Genomic DNA, 19,030 nt, shown 5'->3' with positions numbered 1-19,030 from the left:
CTGCCTTCCTGTTGCAATCATGGAGGAACTGAAATGTGTGCCGCAGATTGGAACCAGGTGTTGGCTTGTTTGTATAATGTACAAAGAGAGAACATACATTCAGGCAAAGTCCGTCCCCGTACGTCTCCCCAACTGGAGGGAGTCCATTATGTGTGGAATTAGTTGTTTTCTGTAATGTTTTCCTAGATAGATTCCATAGGGCAGGGGTACTCAACTGGCAGACCACGGTCCAAATACGGACCGCGGACGCCCGCTGTCTGGACCCCTGCCAGGAAGCGCAAGAATGGGGAAAAGATAGGTGTGCGTGTGTTTCCCTTGAAAGCTCAGATGGTATCAGAGGGGGGAAAGAAAAAAAGAGGACGCAGGGGCGACAGGAGAGCGGTGTAAACAATGAGGTGGATTATATTGAGTCAGAATGATACAAATTATTCAACAACAGAACTTTGAGGACTTATGGTCAATTATGAGATATTAGGACAAGTAAATAATGATGGTGTGGCAATGTAATATAAAAAAATAAATAAATTAAAAGGTATAGCAATGATACATCGAGTGGGGGACTTGCTTCACCAGGGAGGGAGGTATAGGATAAGCATAATACACCTATACCTTCTCCTCCCCCGCCGAGATGGTATCAAGGTATCTGAGCAGTCACTTACCAGGAGTGTTCTGTTCCTGGCGACAGAATGGCTTCCCCCACAATGAAATTGTGGGAGATGTTTAGTTGTTTTGGCAGCTTTGGGGCTTTTGAAGGCTCTTATGCCTGTTGAAGTGTAGGGGTGACCTATATAATTGAATGTACCGTAACTGCACTAGCTGCAGCAGGGTGTGTCTACTCTGACCTCATATGAGAGACACCCTGCTGCAGCTAGTGCTGAAAGAGACAGGTCCCTCCACATGCAGGCACCGGGACTTGTCTCTCTTAGCGCTTTCATCCGTCGCCTGCACGTGAAGGAAGCTGTCTCTCTCAGCGATCTCAGTCCCTCCTCTCCTGCAGCAGCGACATGTAAGGGAGCTTCAAGCTCCAAAGGACACTTACGTGCTGCTGGATAAGACATTGCCACTGCCAGCCTCAAAAGAGGAGGTACTATAAAACACTGGCTTTGCTAAGACACGCCCATGAGGGGTACAGACAGGGCAGGAACGCATCGCTGACCGCAGGAAAGGACTCCACAGTGTCAGTGGCATGTTCCTATCTTGCCTGTGCCTCTCTCTGTAAGGCTACTTTCACGCTAGCGTTTCTATTTTCTGCTATTGAGATCCGTCATAGGGTCTCAATACCAGAGAAAAATGCTTCCCTTTTGTCCCCATTTATTGTCAATGGGCACAAGATGTAACTGAACAGAACGGAATGCTCCAAAATACATTCTGTTCCGTTTGGTTGCGTTCCCATACCGGAGAGGAAACTGCAGCATGCAGCAGTTTTCTTTGTGTCATGGGATGCTGAGCAAAACTGATCCGGCATGACCCACAATGATTCATAACGGATGCAGATGGTTGTATTATCAGTAACGGAAGCATGTTTTTACCAGGGCTGTGGAGGAGGAGTCGGAGGCAATTTTGGGTACCTGGAGTCGGAGTTGGCCACAAATGAACCAACTCCGACTCCTACTAGAAAAAAAATAAAAATGCAAGTTTAAGTGTCCCAATTCACAAAAAGTTATAATTAATTACTGTATTTTTCGCCCTATAAGACGCACCTGCCCATAAGATGCACCTAGGTTTTTGAGGAGGAAAATAAGAAAAAAAAAATTTGAACCAAAAGGTGTGCTTTTGGTGGGTTTTCAACTAATGGTGATCTGTGGATGACACTATTATGGGGGATCTGTGGATGGCACTGTTATGGGGGGCATCTGTGGATGGCACTGTTATGGGGGGCATCTGTGGATGGCACTGTTATGGGGGGCATCTGTGGATGGCACTGTTATGGGGGCATCTGTGGATGGCACTGTTATACTTTCCATTGTGTTGTGTTCTGCTGTTACAGGGAACGCAACGCCCATGGTTAACCTAGCCTCTCACTGATAACTGATCAGTAAATATGTTTTTTGCAGGACTAGACACTTGTATAAGTGACGGGAATGGATAGTCAATAGCTCAAGACTGAAGCTGTAAACCATTAGAAAAACTGCTGCCATTCAGCTAAGCTTGTAAACTCAGATTGTTAGCTTAACCTTTAAACATGACTATGGGATTCTACTAGGGAAACCATGCTTTACAATAAATGCCCCTTCCTGGATCCTCCCACTGCCCTATCATCAGCAGAAGATCAGCACACAAAGGAGAAGGCAGCAGCTTCCTAGCCAGTAGTTCTCTGGTAATGACATGTATGTTGCCTTTCTTTCCTTCAAGGAATGTATAAAATACATTTGCATATTAAATACAGAGGAGTCGGAGTCGGACCATTTATCTACCGACTCCACAGCCCTGGTTTTTACTGAGCCCTGCTGGATCCAACAAAAACACTAGTGTGAAAGTAGCCTAATGGTGAAATAAAGATAAGGCTCCATTCACACCATAGTATTTTTGTTCCATATCCAAGCACCATTCTTGGTGGATTGAATGCGGACCCCTTCAATTCAATGGGGCCGCAAAAGATGAGAGAGAACACTGTACTGTCTTTATCTTTTGTGACTCCATTGAAATGAAGGGGTCTGTATCCAATCCACCAATAATAGGGATTAGATCTGGAACAAAAATACATATGTCTGTTCTGCGGCTAGGTTTGCCACCCGGCCAGTAGCTCCCCGGCAAGGCAGGTGTTTTAGTGACCCTGCCGGTATTTTTCTGTATGGACTGCTACTAATGAGCGCTTCTATTGCGGAGCTCTCATTAGTACAGCCTTTACCTCGACCGCCACTTGTGTTAATAAAAAAAAAGAAAACTTACGTCCTCCATTTGCCTGCACTGCAGGAAACACTCACTGCTGACTGGACGCTCAAGATAGGACCTGCAAGACGTCATCACACTGGGGCGCAGGTCCTGTCCTGAAATTCCAGTCAGCATTATTCTTACTGGGGGCACTAATAGGGTTGTTCATCTTTACTGTTGGCATTCAGCTCGGACCTTCACCTGACTGCAGACTGAGGTATGTGGACCTTTTAATAAAACTAGTTGAGGACCCCTGCCACAGGGGCTTCCACCCAGCTTCCCTATACTCTTTAGTGGCAGATACGTCTAGTTATGCAGTGACACATCACCTTTATTATCTCTGTAGTTTCCCTGAATATTTTTTTAATTAAATGATTTTCGATTAAGATTTCAAGTTCATAATGATCTGTCTTTCCTTAGGGCATAAAACGGGGAATAGTTGAAATGGCCGACCTAGTTACTGTAACCAAGGCTGATGGAGATCTGCTTATTCCTGCACGCAAGATTCAGGCCGAGTATGTGAGCGCATTAAAGTTACTTCGCAAGCGATCCAAGACTTGGAAACCTCAGGTAAACATTGAAGATCGAAGTGATATTTAAATGTGCTTTTTTGTTCCTATACCTGAGCATTATGCATTCCGCGTTTGCACCATCCCATATTCTGGTTACTAGGTCTTCTGCTATGCATGGTCATGATGACATGCCTCACCTGCAGCCATGTTCTTTACATCCAGCAGTCAGTATTGGCCTGACTTTAGAATAAATACTGAAAATCCTTTTACTGAACTGTACTAGAACTGATTAATGAGGCTTTTTATTATGGTGTGGCGTAAAGTCCACACAACCAAAAAAGTACCAAAAATGTGGGAGAAAATGACGTAAAATGCAGTAATGAAGTACCACATGTGAAAACTGTGGTCATGGTTTTTCATAGGTGATTTTTGACCAAATGGGAGATTGAGAAACATTTTCCACTGTGGCATCAATACAAAAACCTGTTGGTGGTTCTGATATTGGATGCAATGTAGGGAGTTTTCTGACACATTCTGTTAGATGACATGTGATGTTCTCCTCCTCTGCTATGGGTTACTACTCTTTGGTTAAAGGGGTTGTCCGGGTTGTCCCTGAGGCTAGCATCGGAGCATCTCATGCTCCGATGCGCTCCCTTGCCCTGCACTAGATCCCGCAGGGCAAGGGCTCTTTTGTTTATCATAAGACACTGCCGGGCGGAAACTTCCGCCCGGCAGTGTGTTCGGTGACGTCACCGGGGTTCCCGGCAGCCGCATGGAGAGCCCGGTACGTCACTGGAACTCCTAAAAATGACTTTGCCCTGCGCGATTTAGCGCAGGGCAAATGAGAGCATCGGAGCATGAACTGCCTCTGTGCTCAAGTCAGGGGGGCTGCCAGGGTGAAAATGGAGGTATGGACAACCCCTTTAACAATATACACCGAATTTATTGCATCATGAGAAAATTCTTGGAGATGAGATTAGATTTGGATTCTGGAGGATGTTAATCTTAGTGCTAGACTGGCAGATGAGCCTGAAGATTGTCAGGAAGGAAGCGTTCCAGAAATGTGTTCTATTGGCCTACCAGTGCTGTAACTGGCAAGGTAGAGGAATCGGTGTAGCGATTAAATATGAGCCTGACGGCTGCATTCTGGGTAAATCAGAGAAGGTGGAGTTTGTAGTGAGTAACAGTGATCAAGACTAGAAAGATCCAGAGCAACAATAAAATATTTTGCTGCTTCCACAATACCCAGCTTTACCATACAACATGAGCCACTGTGATATATTTGCACAGTATCTGCCAGACAACTCTAGGTTTGTGCTGTCTTAATATAGGGCATTATTAACCCCTTCACGACTGCAATCTGTATATATACGTGATAGCTGCACATACCCCGTGCAGCTACCACGTATATATACGTTCTGGCAGCTCTTTAATCCAAGCGCTGCAAAGCGCTTGGATTAAAGCTTCTGCCCCTGCACTGTATGCTGTCACGGACAGCATACAGTGCAGTAATGCCGGCAAGGGACCAATCAGAGTGGCCCCTTGCCGGCAATCGATCCGATTGGTTAGTCTGTGCAGACTAACCAATCGGATCGCGGCAGTGAAAAAAATGCCGGTTTCAGGCTCTGATCTGCGGTCTGCAGATCAGAGCCTGAAATCGGTAATGTGTCCTTAAGCCCCCGTGCCCCCTTGAAGCCCCCGATCTGTGCCCCGTTCTTGTCCTGCCCCCGATGCGGTCCGCCTCCTCCTGCCCCGACCTGCGCCCCCTTCTTGTCCATCATCTTCTCCTAATCTCCTGCTACTTCCTCCCGATGCGGTCCGCCCCTTCCTGCATCCCCTTCCTGTAAGTAGTGAAATGCTGCCCCCCTCTCCCCAGTTTCCAGCGATGCCCCGTCCCCTGCCCCCGATGAGGTCCCCCTTCTGTGTGTGATGGCGGCGGCTCCATTCCTGAGCCGCCGCCATCAGCAGCGTGTGTCAGCTCTATGCTGACACTGCTATAACCCCATAGATGCCGCAGTAGCGGCATCCATAGGGTTAATAGAGGGAGAGGGCTCCCTCTCTCTCAACCATCAGGGCTGCTGCGATCCAGGTGCATGGCAACCGGACGCTTTGCAAAGGCGTCCGGTTGCCATGGTATAGGCGTCCAGTGCTGCCACCTACAGGCATCTGATTGTATTATACTTTGCAATGCAAGAGCATTGCAAAGTATAGTACAGCCATCAGCCCCACTGGATCTTCAAGATCCAAGAGGGAACTGATAAAAAAAAAAAAAAGTGAAAATAATAAAAGTAAAAATAAATAAATAAAAATGTAAAAAATAAATTTCCTTTTCCTATAAAAAAAAAACAACAAAAAACAACACACATATTAGGTGTCACCGCGTCCGTAACGACCATCTCTATAAATATATCACATCATCAACACCGTCCAATAAACACCATAAAAAATAAAAACGGTGTAAAAAAAATAAGCCATTTTTGTCACCTTACATCACAAAAAGTGCAACACCAAGCGATCAAAAAAGGCGTATATACCCCAAAATAGTACCAATCAAACCGTTACCTAATACCGCAAAAAATTAGCCCATATTTAAGACAATCGCCCAAAAAATAAAAAGCTATGGCTCTCAGACTATGGAGACACTAAAACATCATTTTTTTGGTTTCAGAAATGCTATTATTGTGTAAAACTTAAATAAATAAGAAAAGGTATACATATTGGGTATTGCCACGTCCGTAACCATCTGCTCTATAAAACTGTCACATGACCTAACCCCTCAGATGAACGCTGTAAAAAAAAAAAAAAAAAAAAAAAATGTTCCAAAACAGCCAATTTTTGGCCACCTTGTCCCATAAAGTGTAATAATGAATGATCAAAAAATCCTATGTATCCAAAAATGGTACCAATAAAAACCTCAACTCTTTCTGCAAAAAATGAGCCCCTGCACAAGACGATCGGTAGAAAAATAAAAAACATATGGCGTTCAGAAAACCAATCCAGCAAAATCTGCCTTCCAAAAACTGTATGGCATTCCTTTCCTTCTGCGCCCTGCCGTGCGCCCGTACAGCAGTTTACGACCACATGTGGGGTGTTTCTGTAAACCGCAGAATCAGAGTAATAAATATTGAGTTTTGTTTGGCTGTTAACCCTTAATGTGTTAAAGAAAAAAATGTAATAAAATAGAAAATCTGCTAAAAAAGTGAAATCTAGAAATTTCATCTCCATTTTCCTTTAATTCTTGTGGAACACCTAAAGGGTTAATAACGTTTGTAAAATTGGTTTTAAGTAACTTGAGGGGTGTAGTTTCCACAATTGGGTCATTTATGGGGGTATACACTATGTAAGCCCCACAAAGTGACTTCAGACCTGAACTAGTCCTTAAAAAGTGGGTTTTGGAAATTTTCTTAACAATTTTAAGAATTGCTTCTAAACTTCTAAGCCTTGTAATGTCCTAAAAAAATAAATATAACATTTCCAAAATGATGCCAACATAAAGTAGACATGTGGGGAATGTTATGTAATAAATATTTTATGAGGTATCACTTTCTGTTTTAGAAGCAGAGAAATTGAAGTTTAGAAAATTGCTAATTTTTAAAAATTTTTGGTAAATATGGGATTTTTTCATAAATAAAGGTGATATATATTGACTCAAATTTATGACTGTCATGAAGTACAATGTGTCACGAGAAAACAGTCTCAGAATGGCGTGGATAAGTAAAAGTGTTCCAAAGCTATTACCACATAAAGTGACGCATGTCAGATTTGTAAATTTTGACCTGGACATTGGGGCATCAATGACCCTTGGTCATGAAAGGGTTAATAAGTCCGCCCCAGTATCTTTTATTACACTGACATTTAACATGCAGTTGTGTAGCTGGGACAGCATTCAGGATGCAACTGGGACTTTCCCGTGTTACTGGGTAACAGCATAGTAAAACTTTCTGCTCTGATGAATGGGAAATTATGCTGTCCTGGTATTGTTAAAAAATTACCCCCTTCCTTAGCAGGCTAATTGTACAGTTTTATCCAATGGCAAATAACTAATTAATTTCTAAGCCAACCTACATGTATTTTTCATGGGACACCTTAGATCTTTCTTTTGTGCCATTAGATGACAGATTCATAGTTTAAAAATATATATATTTAAGGAACAGCTATGAAAAATGTATATTTTTCAATACAAAAGATTTTAAAACAAAACATTTCAAAATTTTTACATTTTTTAAAGTAACAAAAAGAAAAAAAAAGTGTGTACGTTTGTACCCAAGTCCGCTAAACTATTGCCAAAATTAATAAATAAATTGTATTATATTATTTTTTTATGAATGAAAAACGGAGGAAAACGTGTGTGTACATATATACATTTTATATACATTTTTTTATTTTAAAAACGTTGATTAACCCCTTCATGCCACAGTCAGGGGAGGAAAGGGTTAATTCACAGACTGCAGGCTCACAGTTTAATGGGGTTATGCAGGCAATATAGATTGACCTATCCTCAGGAGTGCTGACTCTTCAAACAGCTGATCAGCGGAGGTGTCTGTTGTTGGTCCCCCACCGATCAGATATTGATGACCTGTCCTGAGGATAGGTCATCAGTATATATTGGCTGCACAACCTCTTTAATTTTACAGCTAGCAGGGTATGCTTTCCTGCTGGCTTTTATACTTTACACTACGATGGATCATTGTAGCACCCTGCTACAACATTGCCAAGCAGAGAGACCACTTTGCCTGGTCTCACGGAACCTAACTGTGACTGCAGCTGTCTAATGACAGTCCGGTCACAGTTTTCTGTGGTGCCAGCAGATCGCATATAACCTGACGATTTTATACATCAGGTTGCGGTTAAGAGCCTACTGCCACGACGTATAAAGTCGTGCAGGGGTAGGCAAAAGGTTAATCTTTATCTAGAATAGCCTGATTGAGTGAAATGCAAAGAGTACTGTAAAAGTAGCTAAAAATAAGAATTGCAAAACTGTTTTATGATAAAACTGTATGGCTGGGGCGGCGTGGCCAGCAGCCAAGATGGCAGGACGCGTATAGAAGGAGCTCCGCTACCAGCACTGCAGACTTGGATAAATCCTGGCTAAGTCATAGCCATTTATAGTGGACACAGACCCCTGCTCGTACCCTGCAGCATACAGTGCCCAGCGCAGAACAGATTCGTCTGGTGGAGGCACGGAGGGAGCCGCATTTAAAGCCACGCCGGGAGTCGGGAATGGTGAGCCGCATCGGAGGTCTGGGCGGAGGACCTGCGGCATACCCAGACGCAGCAGATCAGTGAGGAGTAAAGGGGGAACAATTGGGAGGCAGCGGGCATAATACCTGAGGTAGAGAAGCGGGGGGCTGGCCACACACGCAGGTCCCCTCGGTTTCCCGCCAGTCGGCCATTTTGGCGATACCTCTGCAGTGCTGGCAAGGAGGAAGGAGCCCAGACAGTTACAGGTTCCTGCCTAAGCAAACTGCGCAGCATCCCTCCTCACTATACTACGCAGACACAATCTTTTGCACAAAAGCACCAAAGAGGTGATTATAGACCAGGCATCCTAAAACTGCGGCCCTCCAGCTGTTGCAAAACTACAACTCCCAGCATGCCCGAACAGCCTACAGGTATCAGCCTACAGCAGGGCATTGTGGGAGTTGTAGTTTTACAACAGCTGGAGGGCTGCAGTTTGAGGATGCCGGTTATAGACTGTCTGACAAGATAACCAGATCGCTGCTTTCGCATAACAGTATAAGACAACTCCAAGGCGCATACCCTGAACTTGCCAGCATATTTGCTATAGTGAAATACACTGTACCTCCTGGAGCCCTGGAATCTGCCTCCTCAATTGCTCGCCGGTTACTATTTTAATATAACAATAGGGCCACAAAAAACGAAGAGCGCTACTGAAAATTTATGTGAATTCGCTAGACAACCCGAAGAAGGTGCGCGGTCACCACTACCGCAGCGGAATGTGCACACCAGAGCAAGTACAGCATCGGAATTGCCAACTACTATAACCTCCTCTGAGGAGAACCATGAAGAGCCAACCCTCAAACAAGTATCCACACAAGTCCTGGAAGCCATTACTGCATGTAAGACGTCCCTTAAAGGAAAATTGGATGAAGTCAAGATTGATTTGGGACTGCTATGTCAAGACCTCCATAACCTGCGATAAAGAGTACAGCATACCGAGGAGAATATTTCACGCATTGAAGATGCTACTGCCACTGTTCCAAGATCTATAGCTGACCTCAATACTAAAGCGGAGATCTTGAAACAGAAAGCAGATGACCTAGAAAATAGGCTCTGTAGAACCAACATTAGAATCATTGGCTTGCCCGAAAGAGCAGAAGGTCACACACCAGATGAGTTTATAGAAAAATGGTTGAAGGAATTTTTTCCAGATGGATACTTCTCCTCGGCATATGCGGTTGAAAGGGCTCACAGAGTACCAGCAAAACCTCCTCCACCGGGAGCTCCACCGCGTCCAATGCTTGCTAGGTTTCTCAACTGCAAAGACAGGGACCGCATACTGGCTTTAGCCAGAAGACGGCAAGAAATTAAATATGACAACGCCAGGGTATCCATCTTTCCAGACTTTTCCATGGAATTACAGAAACAACGTGCCACTCTCATGGATGTCAAGAGGCGGCCGAGAGAATCCAACATTCCATACTCCATGGGATACCCTGCAAAACTCAGAGTGGTGGACGGCGACAGAGCAGTCTTCTTTACCTCTCCTGGAGAAGTTTCTCAATGGCTGATCTTACGGTGATGGCTGACCTTGAGATTTTCAGTATGCTTAAGGACTAGTCTCCAGATGACGTCAACAAATTGGTTTGATTTACTTTATGTTCGGATATATTTCACTGCAGTTTCTTGATTACACTAGCTAATGATAAAGGGCATTAATGACTATACACAAATACTTAAATGGACACCAATACTGTAGATGCAGCCCGCATGCTTCTACCAATCACTATCGTAGGCAGAGGCATCCCGGTTTTACTGGCCTACAAGTAAGAAATGACTCCAGACATACTACTACACTTGCAGTTGCATAATGTTAGGAATTTTAGGTTGTTTTTCTGGTTCTACAACAACTATGTTTTATCGGTTTATTACTGTTATATATATGATACTGTCACACATTAATACACCCACGGCGCTATTGTCCACTCCTGATAACACATGTTTGCTTTGGAGGATATGGCTGAGCTAAAAATATTATCGTGGAATGTCAGGGGATTGGGTACACAGCAAAAGAGATCCATGGTACTGACCTTTGTCAGAAACTCTAGTCCACAGTATCTCCAAGAGACACATCTTACTGCCAATACATCGCAGGTCTTAACGTTCCTCTGCTAATACATAAACAATTACGCTGGGAGGTGAAAGATCTAGTCACTGATTCAGAACGAAGATATGTCTTTGTTTACTCTCTTATTGATAATGTACAATATACACTATTAGGCCTTTATAATCCGCCTCCCGGCTCTATGCAGGTTTGGCACCTAGCAGCTACTTTTGCGGCTACCTATCCACAGGCCAGGGTAATTTGCATGGAAGACCTAAAGATGATGTTAAACTCCTCTCGCTTTCTGGATATGGCATACCTGGCAGATGCTGGGAACCCCTCGCGACTCAACAGATTACTAACTGAATTTAGATGGCTAGACCTCTGGAGAACTAAATACCCCAGAGATAGGGTATACTCCTGCCACAGTGGTGGTCACAATTCCCTAACCCGAATAGATTATATATTGGGCAACGAGATTGCGAAGCTAAATCTCAGATCTATAATATAACTACCTAGGGGGATATCAGATCACCCACCGATACTAGGTACCCTAATGCCATGTACCCTAATGGCACTCCTTCAGTAATGTATAGAATAAACATCCATCCATTTTGGCTGAACCTTTTAGGTTCGGTAGATGCGACCTCTTGCCAGCTAAACGAGTTCCTGAAAATACATGCAGATGAACCCAATTTAGCTCTAGTGTGGCACACTTTAAAGGCGTTTCTTCGCGGGCTCCTACATTCCAGTATATCCTATATAAAAAAAGACACTAAACGCTTGGAATTGGAGCTGGGAATCTCAGTGTACTACACTGGAGCAGAAATATATATTCAACAGACACCATTAGGAATAATTGGCTCCAAGCAGGCAGACAATATCTGTCCATACTTAAAGATAAAGCAGATAGAAAACTATTTTTTATAAAACAGGCAGTGTTTGAGTTGGGCAATCAGTCAGCCAAACTACTGGCCCAATTAATCCATCATAATTCACCCTCTTCAACAATTTTAAAAATCAAGAATTCTGCAGGACAAGAACTCTGCACGCAAGAAGAGATTCTTCAAACTTTTACATGTTTTTATAAAGAATTAGCTTGGAAGAAATAAATCAAGCCATATCAGACCTTAATAATGGGAAGTCTCCTGGCCCAGATGGGCTCCCAAAAGAAGTATATGCCGGGTATGCAGAGGTACTGGGCCCTCAATTGTTATCCACCCTGCCAGCATCATTTATGGAAGCCACTATTATACTTCTACTCAAACCAGATAAAAATCCTTTAGAATGTAGCTCCTATAGACCCATAGCATTGCTTAATGTAGATTATAAAATTATGACCAGAATTCTGGCTACTCGTCTAAATCGGGTAATCCTGTCATTGGTCCACCAGGAGCAAATGGGATTCATGCCAGGGAAGTCTACTACTGAAAATATTAGACTGGTTCAGGTAATTAAGCAGATGGGAAACTCTTTGAATATGGATTGGGCCTTGGCCTCACTAGATGCAGCCAATGCATTAGATTCTATAGAATTGGCCTACTTGAATAACTGCCTGAGAGGATTTGGGTTTAGTCCACAGTTCCTCAGATGGATTGCTATTCTATACAGTAACCCGTTAAGCAGGCTATTGATAAACGTGGAATTATCGGAAAGTTTCCCTCTTTACACAGAGGAACAAGACATGGCTGCCCCCTATCCCTGCTTTTGTTTGCACTGGCAGTCGAGACGCTAGCAATCAGGATTAGAAGCAGCAGCAACATAACTGGAATAGCCATGGGAGAAAGAGAAGTCCGTATAGGACTATATGCGGATGACATGATTTAATATTTATGTTCACCTGACACATCCCTTTGTAATACAGTGGCTCTGATTGAGAAGTTTGGGGAGTTCTCAGGTCTACGAATCAATTGGGAGAAATCAGTATACATGCCATTGGGTCGGGCAAATTGGACTGGTTCCTCCCACGTGGGACAGTTGAAAGTGGTAGATACATTCAAGTACCTGGGAGTAGGGTTATTTCGATACCAAAATTTGGATTTGGTTTCCATACCATAAAAAAAGTATTGCGATACTCAATACCACGCGAAAAAAATAAAACGCCTAAAAAAGCAGCGTGCATTCTGCATTTTATGGAATGTCCGGCCCATAATCGAACAGTCCTATCCTGTTTTTGGGAGGGACAAGGTGACAAAAAAAAATTGTGAATTGCACAGTTTTTCTTTTATTATTTTTTTATTTTACGGCGTTCACCGCATAGCAGATATTTTTAAATATTTGAATAGTTTGGACTTTTCGAACTTGGTAATATGTATATTTTATTTATTTATTGTTTATATATTTTATATGTAAAATTGGGAAAGGGGGTCATTTATACTTAATATTATGGTGTGTGTTTTTTTTTCACTTTTTTTTTAACAGTTTATTTAAAGGGGTTGTCCGGGTTCAGAGCTGAACCTGGACATACCTCCATTTTCACCCCGGCAGCCCCCCTGACTTGAGCATCGGAGCAGTTCATGCTCCGATGCTCTCCTTTTCCCTGCGCTAAATCACTCAGGGCAAAGGCATTTTTTGGAGATCCGGTGACGTAGCGGGGCTTTCCATGGGGCTGCCAGGAAGCCCGGTGACGTTACCGCCACTGATGGGTGGGATTTAGCGCTGCCCTAGCCAGTAAAACGGCTAGGGCAGCGCTAAAGCCCGCCCATCGATAAAAGACAAATCCCGGTATCACATCGATACCGGGCTAAAAGTATTGATTGGTTATCGAAAGTTCGATACCCGAAACAACCCTACCTGGGAGTACATGTCACAAAAAAATATCCCCAGGCCCTGTCACTCAATATTCATCCCTTAAAGGGGTATTCCCATCTCAGACAATAGGGGCATATCGCTAGGATATGCCCCCATTGTCTGATAGGTGCGGGTCCAACAAATCGGGGAGCACTATGGCTGGAGGACCCCGGATTTCCCGAGTTCCATCCACCACCAAGCGCTGCTCCCATAGAAGTGAATGGGAGCACATCGTGCATGCGTGGCCCATGCTCCCATTCATTTCCCATACTAGCTAGTATTCGGCTATTTTTGGCGGCCCCATAGAAATGAATGGAGGGCGGCTGCACATGCGCAGTGCGCCCTCTGTTCATTTCCCCTCTCCGTTCTTATTGTAGGTGTGGGTCCCAGTGGTGGGACCCGTACCTATCAGACAATGGGGGCATATCCTAGCGATATGCCCCCATTGTCTAAGATGGGAAGACCCCTTTAACTGAGCAGATCAGGAGCAAGCTTCAAAGTTGGAAGACATTGCCTATCTCAGTAGTTACGCGTATTCATTTAATTAAAATGATAATTCTTCCCAAGGCTCTGTATGCCCTTCAGCACTCAGAGGTGCACATACCCAAATTGATATTTAGAGAAATAGATTCCTTCACTAGAATTTTTATATGGGGTAGATCCCGCGTTGAACTAAGCCTTGATACACTAAAGCGCCCCAAAACAGAGGAAGGCATGGCTGTACCGAACTATTATATCTATTATCTAGCGGGCCAGCTGAAGCTCATTAATAAATGGTATACATCTGAAGACTTACCCACTTCAGAGTACTTTTTAAAGTGCTACCTAAATTGCTACACACTATGGTCAGTTCTGGAAATATCTCCTAAATTCCACAAACCCAGGGCTGTGGAGTCGGTAGATAAATGCTCCAACTCCGACTCCTCCGTTTTTGGACTCCACTGTATTTAATATGCAAATGTATTTTAAACATTCCTTGAAGGAAAGAAAGGTAACATACAGCTGTTCCACCAAGTTCTTCTAAGCTCTTATAGCAGAGAGAGGTTCTTCTTCCTGTCGGTCGCCAGAAATCTCGTGCAGGGCAACAGCCTCAAAAGTCTCACTGGGCATCTGCCGAGCCCAGTGACGTAATCTGGCGCTGTTGCCTCAGGAGCTTGATGATGGTGCAAGGCGGTACTGCGCCTGCGCGAGATTTCAGAAGGCGTTCTTGGGTTTCAAATTAAGGCGGGCTGGGCACTGAAGGGGGGCATCAATGGGCTCCAGAGAGGGAAAAAACGCCCCTCTGGGCACCTTGGAGCCTTATTAGCATATCAGAAATTTTTAATTTTTTATCAAAATGACAAAATAAAGTAAGAAGACCACTGCAGGAAATAAGGTACTTTATTGAACATGGGCTAACCAATCACTGCCACATATGCAGGTGGTTATGGGAGTGGACAGATGGCAGAGGTCAAAGCCATTGGAGATATATATAACCAGGGAGTGGTCACTTTTTTTCATACTTACAACATCAGCCATACAGAGTAAATTCCCGCCCACCAACACCACCGTTTCTAATACCTACTCATAGGAATCGTCAAAACTCAAGGACCCAGAGGACTAGTTTCAGTAGTCTACTAACATTTAGTACAAGGTCAGAGCTAAACCCCTCACGGTCATAGATAAATGGAAAAGACTGATACCCGCACTCACAGATGAACATATATCAGATTTATTAGAATCGCATTTACAAGTATTGCCAGCAGTTAATAATAAAATAATTCAACTATATATTATTCACCAAACATATCTCACATCGACCAGACTGTACAGAATGGGCAGAGTGTCATCCACAGCATGTCCAAGGTGTGGGGAGCTGGAGGCAGATTTCTGGCACATGATGTGGAGATGCAGCCCGATTGCCGCATTCTGGGGGGAAGTGACTCTTTTTTTCTTTCTAACTTGTTGCCGGTCCAAGTGGCCTGTACCCCCGAAGTTTGCCTGCTGGGAATATTGAAAGAAGATAACTGGGATCATTACATGACAATAGTCTTAAGAGAGTCGCTATTTATGGCACGTAAATGTATTGCTTTAAGATGGTACAACCCCAATACACCGACCTTGTCCATGTGGAATTCACAGGTGAATCAGATTCTACCATATATAGTGTTGGTGTTTAAATACTGCAACAAACCTCAACAATTTGACAGGGTTTGGGGCCTATGGTGTGGGTCACCCCACACGATGTACTCAACCTTGAGACTGCGACAAGCATTGACAACAGCTTGAGGGTCCATGGCTCAATCGGTTTGATGGGGTCACATGATTGTATTATATATTGCAAAGACAGTCAAGGAGATAGAGGGTTCGCTGTGGGTGATTGGAGCAACGAGATTAAAAGATTTGCTATTCCTGTTTGTATAATGATATGTAACAAGAGTGTGTAATGTCACTGTTATTTCTTTGATGTTAAAGGGGTTGTCTGGGATTGAGGACTTTGTTACATTAGTACAAGACAGACATACATATAACATACATCCATGTCCTACCTTTTCAACATGTTTCTGAAGCCCCGTTTTCTTATAGAAAATTATTTGCCGGAAGTGAACTTTTCTTAGACTCGGTGACGTACCGGGTCCCTTGCAGGAGCGCTGAAGCCTCTTCTTCGACTGCTCAGGGAGCCCGGTGACGTCAACGACACTGATGGGCGGGCTTTAGCGCTGCTCTAGCCAGTAAAACGGCTAGGGCAGCGTTAAAGCCCGCCCATCAGAGCCGTGACATCACCGAACACACTGCCCAGCGGACGCCTCCGCCGGGCAGTTTGTTATTGTAACTGAACTGCTCCGATGCTCAAGTCAGGGGGGCTGCCTGGGTGAAAATAAAGGTTTGTCCGGGTTCAGCTCTAAACCCAGACAACCCCTTTCCCAAAAGAGTTTAAAAAAAAAAAAACTGTGTGGCAGTTTTTGGCCCTACCCTCAGTCCTAGATGAATTACTTTGAAGATGGTCGGTCAAAGTTGTGTGCTGTAGGCCTTTCGTGGTGCTAGGGAACTACAGTCTTTCCATTTCATATTCTTGACCAACTTTAACCATTACTGAAATGCTTTCTCTTCCAGGTTCTACGTATTTCTGCTAAGACAGGAGAAGGTATTGCGGAGCTGTGGAAGAAGATGACAGAGTTCCAGAACAACATGCTTCACAGCGGGGAACTTCTAGCCAGGCGCAGGAATCAGCAGAAGGTCTGGATGTGGAGCCTTATTCAGGAGAACGTTCTCCTGCACTTTAGGAACCATCCTGCAGTCAAGGACCAGATACCTCTAATGGAGGAGCAAGTCCTCGCTGGAGTCTTGTCACCAGGCCATGCAGCAGACATGCTACTCAGAGCCTTTTCTGAAAGCAGCTGAAATATCAGATACATCCTTGTAAATAAAATGACCACATTAATTATAATTGAATGGCAAATGATATTTACCAGTGCATTCTGGAAGGCTCATAAATGTGAAAAAAATTCTAATGAACATTTTTAATGTTTTTTTTTTCTATTAACGCACAATAACTAACGTATTTTAAGTTGAAGTAAATATAAGGAGATGATTACATAATGCCTCGTATTCCAGTTCAAAACAGTTGCAGTAAGGCCAGGTCTAGAAGTTGCGTCAATTTACAGTACAATGCATGTGGATGGGGGGTTTTAAAATCCTATTTGCAATTAGTGGAATACATCTGTGGAAATATGAGCATGCTGCAGATTCATCACAAGTTTTCATTTCAGATTTCATCCTTTGCAATGCATGGGGTGAAATTCACAAGCAGTCATGCAAATTTTGTCACAGACTCTTGACAAAATCCTATCCGCGGCATAAACTAGCCGTTGCACATTGGCATTGTCAACATGAGGGTAGATCACGCCACTGCTATAGGGGCCATGATGAGAAGGGGTCTGGCTCTGAATGCTTCCTGCTTCCCAATGTAGACCATTTTCTAGCAGCTCAATGCATACAGATTTTTACTAATTCCTTTGAGTTCAATGGTAGTTGATTAAATTCATATGCACCGAGCACCCCCAAGTACTGGCTGCAGCCAGACCATTATATCAAGGGATACAAGTTAAAAATTGTGTGGATGAGAATTATTATCATATTTATATCAGTGGTTTGGTGTAAATAAACTGAAGAAAATGTTCAGACCGAGCACCATATTTATGAAGTCAGTGTGGTACTGAATGCTACCCAGAAAAGTGTTGGAGAATATCTGACCTGGCATTTTGAGTCTAAGCCAGATCCATCAACAGGGCGTGCACCCTGCTGATAAATGTGTTATACGTTGCACAAGGAAAAGATATTGGCGCACGGCATGCATGTTGCATGGGTATTGACAGAGCTCCCTCTATTGCGAACATTAAAGGGGTTGTCCAATTTATTTTTATGGATGACCTATCTTCAGGATAGGTCATCAATATAAGATAAGTGGGGGTCTGCCACCCCCAGGATTAGCTGGTTGAAGAGAAGGCACATGCCATGCCATCGCTGCCTTCCCTTCATTGTTTATCTGCTCGCTGTCACAACAGCAGCGGGGAACAGGTGTAATTACACCTATACACTTGAGTAGGAACGAGCCATCCTATTGAAGTGAATTGGCTTAGGTGTAATTACAGATAAACAATGAAGGGAAGGCAGCGCTGGCATGGCATGTGCCTTCTCTTCAACCAGCTAATCCTGGGTGTGGCGGACCCCCACTTATCTCATATTGGTGACCTATCCTGAGGATCAATAAATATAACTTAGACAACCCCTTTAACTTATTTGTCTGGGCTGTTGAGAAGGGGGGCATAATAAGTTTTGCTATGGGGCTGTATTATTTCTGTGCACTCCCCTGTCACAGAATCTCGACGCATTCTGGGTGTTCTAGTTATATTCCTTTTAGTTTAGCTGAAATCCCACATCACACACCAAACCAGCAGAAGAAGAGCACAAGAGTTGCATACAGAGACTACTTTTCTAAATTAACATCCATTATGTATAATCTGCAAACTGTTCAAAGGGGTGGCTTTGACAATATGACTATTTGTAATTTCAGGCAAAAGTGTACCATCTATTGGAAGTGGACACTTGAGGTGTTTATTTCATTATTATTATTTTCCAGGTAACAGAGACTTACAGTGAGAGGATGGAGAATGAGCAGTCAGAAAGCTAGTCTGACAGATTTATCACAGTTTTCTGCAGCTGCTATATACTGAGAAACATAGAAGCTGCAGAAGCCAAGTTGTGAAAAAAGGTTTAATGAAAAGCTTTTGCAAAAGTTATGTTTGCACCAAAATACATTTAAATCCATAATAAAACAAATGGCTCCAAAGTTGTATATAACCGTTAACCCCTTAAAGCATAATCACATACATGTACTTGATCAGTGTTAAAGGGAACCTGTCACCGGGATTTTGGGTATAGCGCTGAGGACATGGGTTGCTAGATGGCCGCTAGCACATGTCCTCAGCCCTATACCCAAAATCCTGGTGACAGGTTCCCTTTAAGGGGTTGTACGGAGCATGCTCATATACTGAGCTCACTCGATATATGGCAGGTGACTGCTGGCAGTGAC

The 19,030-nt window shown here is 43.6% G+C and overlaps 1 protein-coding gene across 1 annotated transcript in view; it reads left to right on the top strand.

The window, feature by feature from the left end:
* The window catches only part of MMAA (metabolism of cobalamin associated A), a 38,059-nt gene extending 20,428 nt beyond the window's left edge, over positions 1–17,631 (top strand). The window contains exons 6-7 of the mRNA XM_044301050.1: positions 3,292–3,441; positions 16,552–17,631. Of these exons, the coding sequence (XP_044156985.1) occupies positions 3,292–3,441; positions 16,552–16,839 (438 nt within the window). The 3' untranslated portion in view covers positions 16,840–17,631. The remainder of the gene's footprint in view (positions 1–3,291; positions 3,442–16,551) is intronic.
* Positions 17,632–19,030: the final 1,399 nt, after the last annotated feature.

The sequence above is a fragment of the Bufo gargarizans genome, chromosome 1 (genome assembly GCF_014858855.1).
Source record: "Bufo gargarizans isolate SCDJY-AF-19 chromosome 1, ASM1485885v1, whole genome shotgun sequence".
Classification (NCBI taxonomy): Eukaryota; Metazoa; Chordata; class Amphibia; order Anura; family Bufonidae; genus Bufo; species Bufo gargarizans.
Note: the sequence above shows the minus strand (reverse complement) of the source record. Positions and strands in the feature narration are given on the sequence as shown.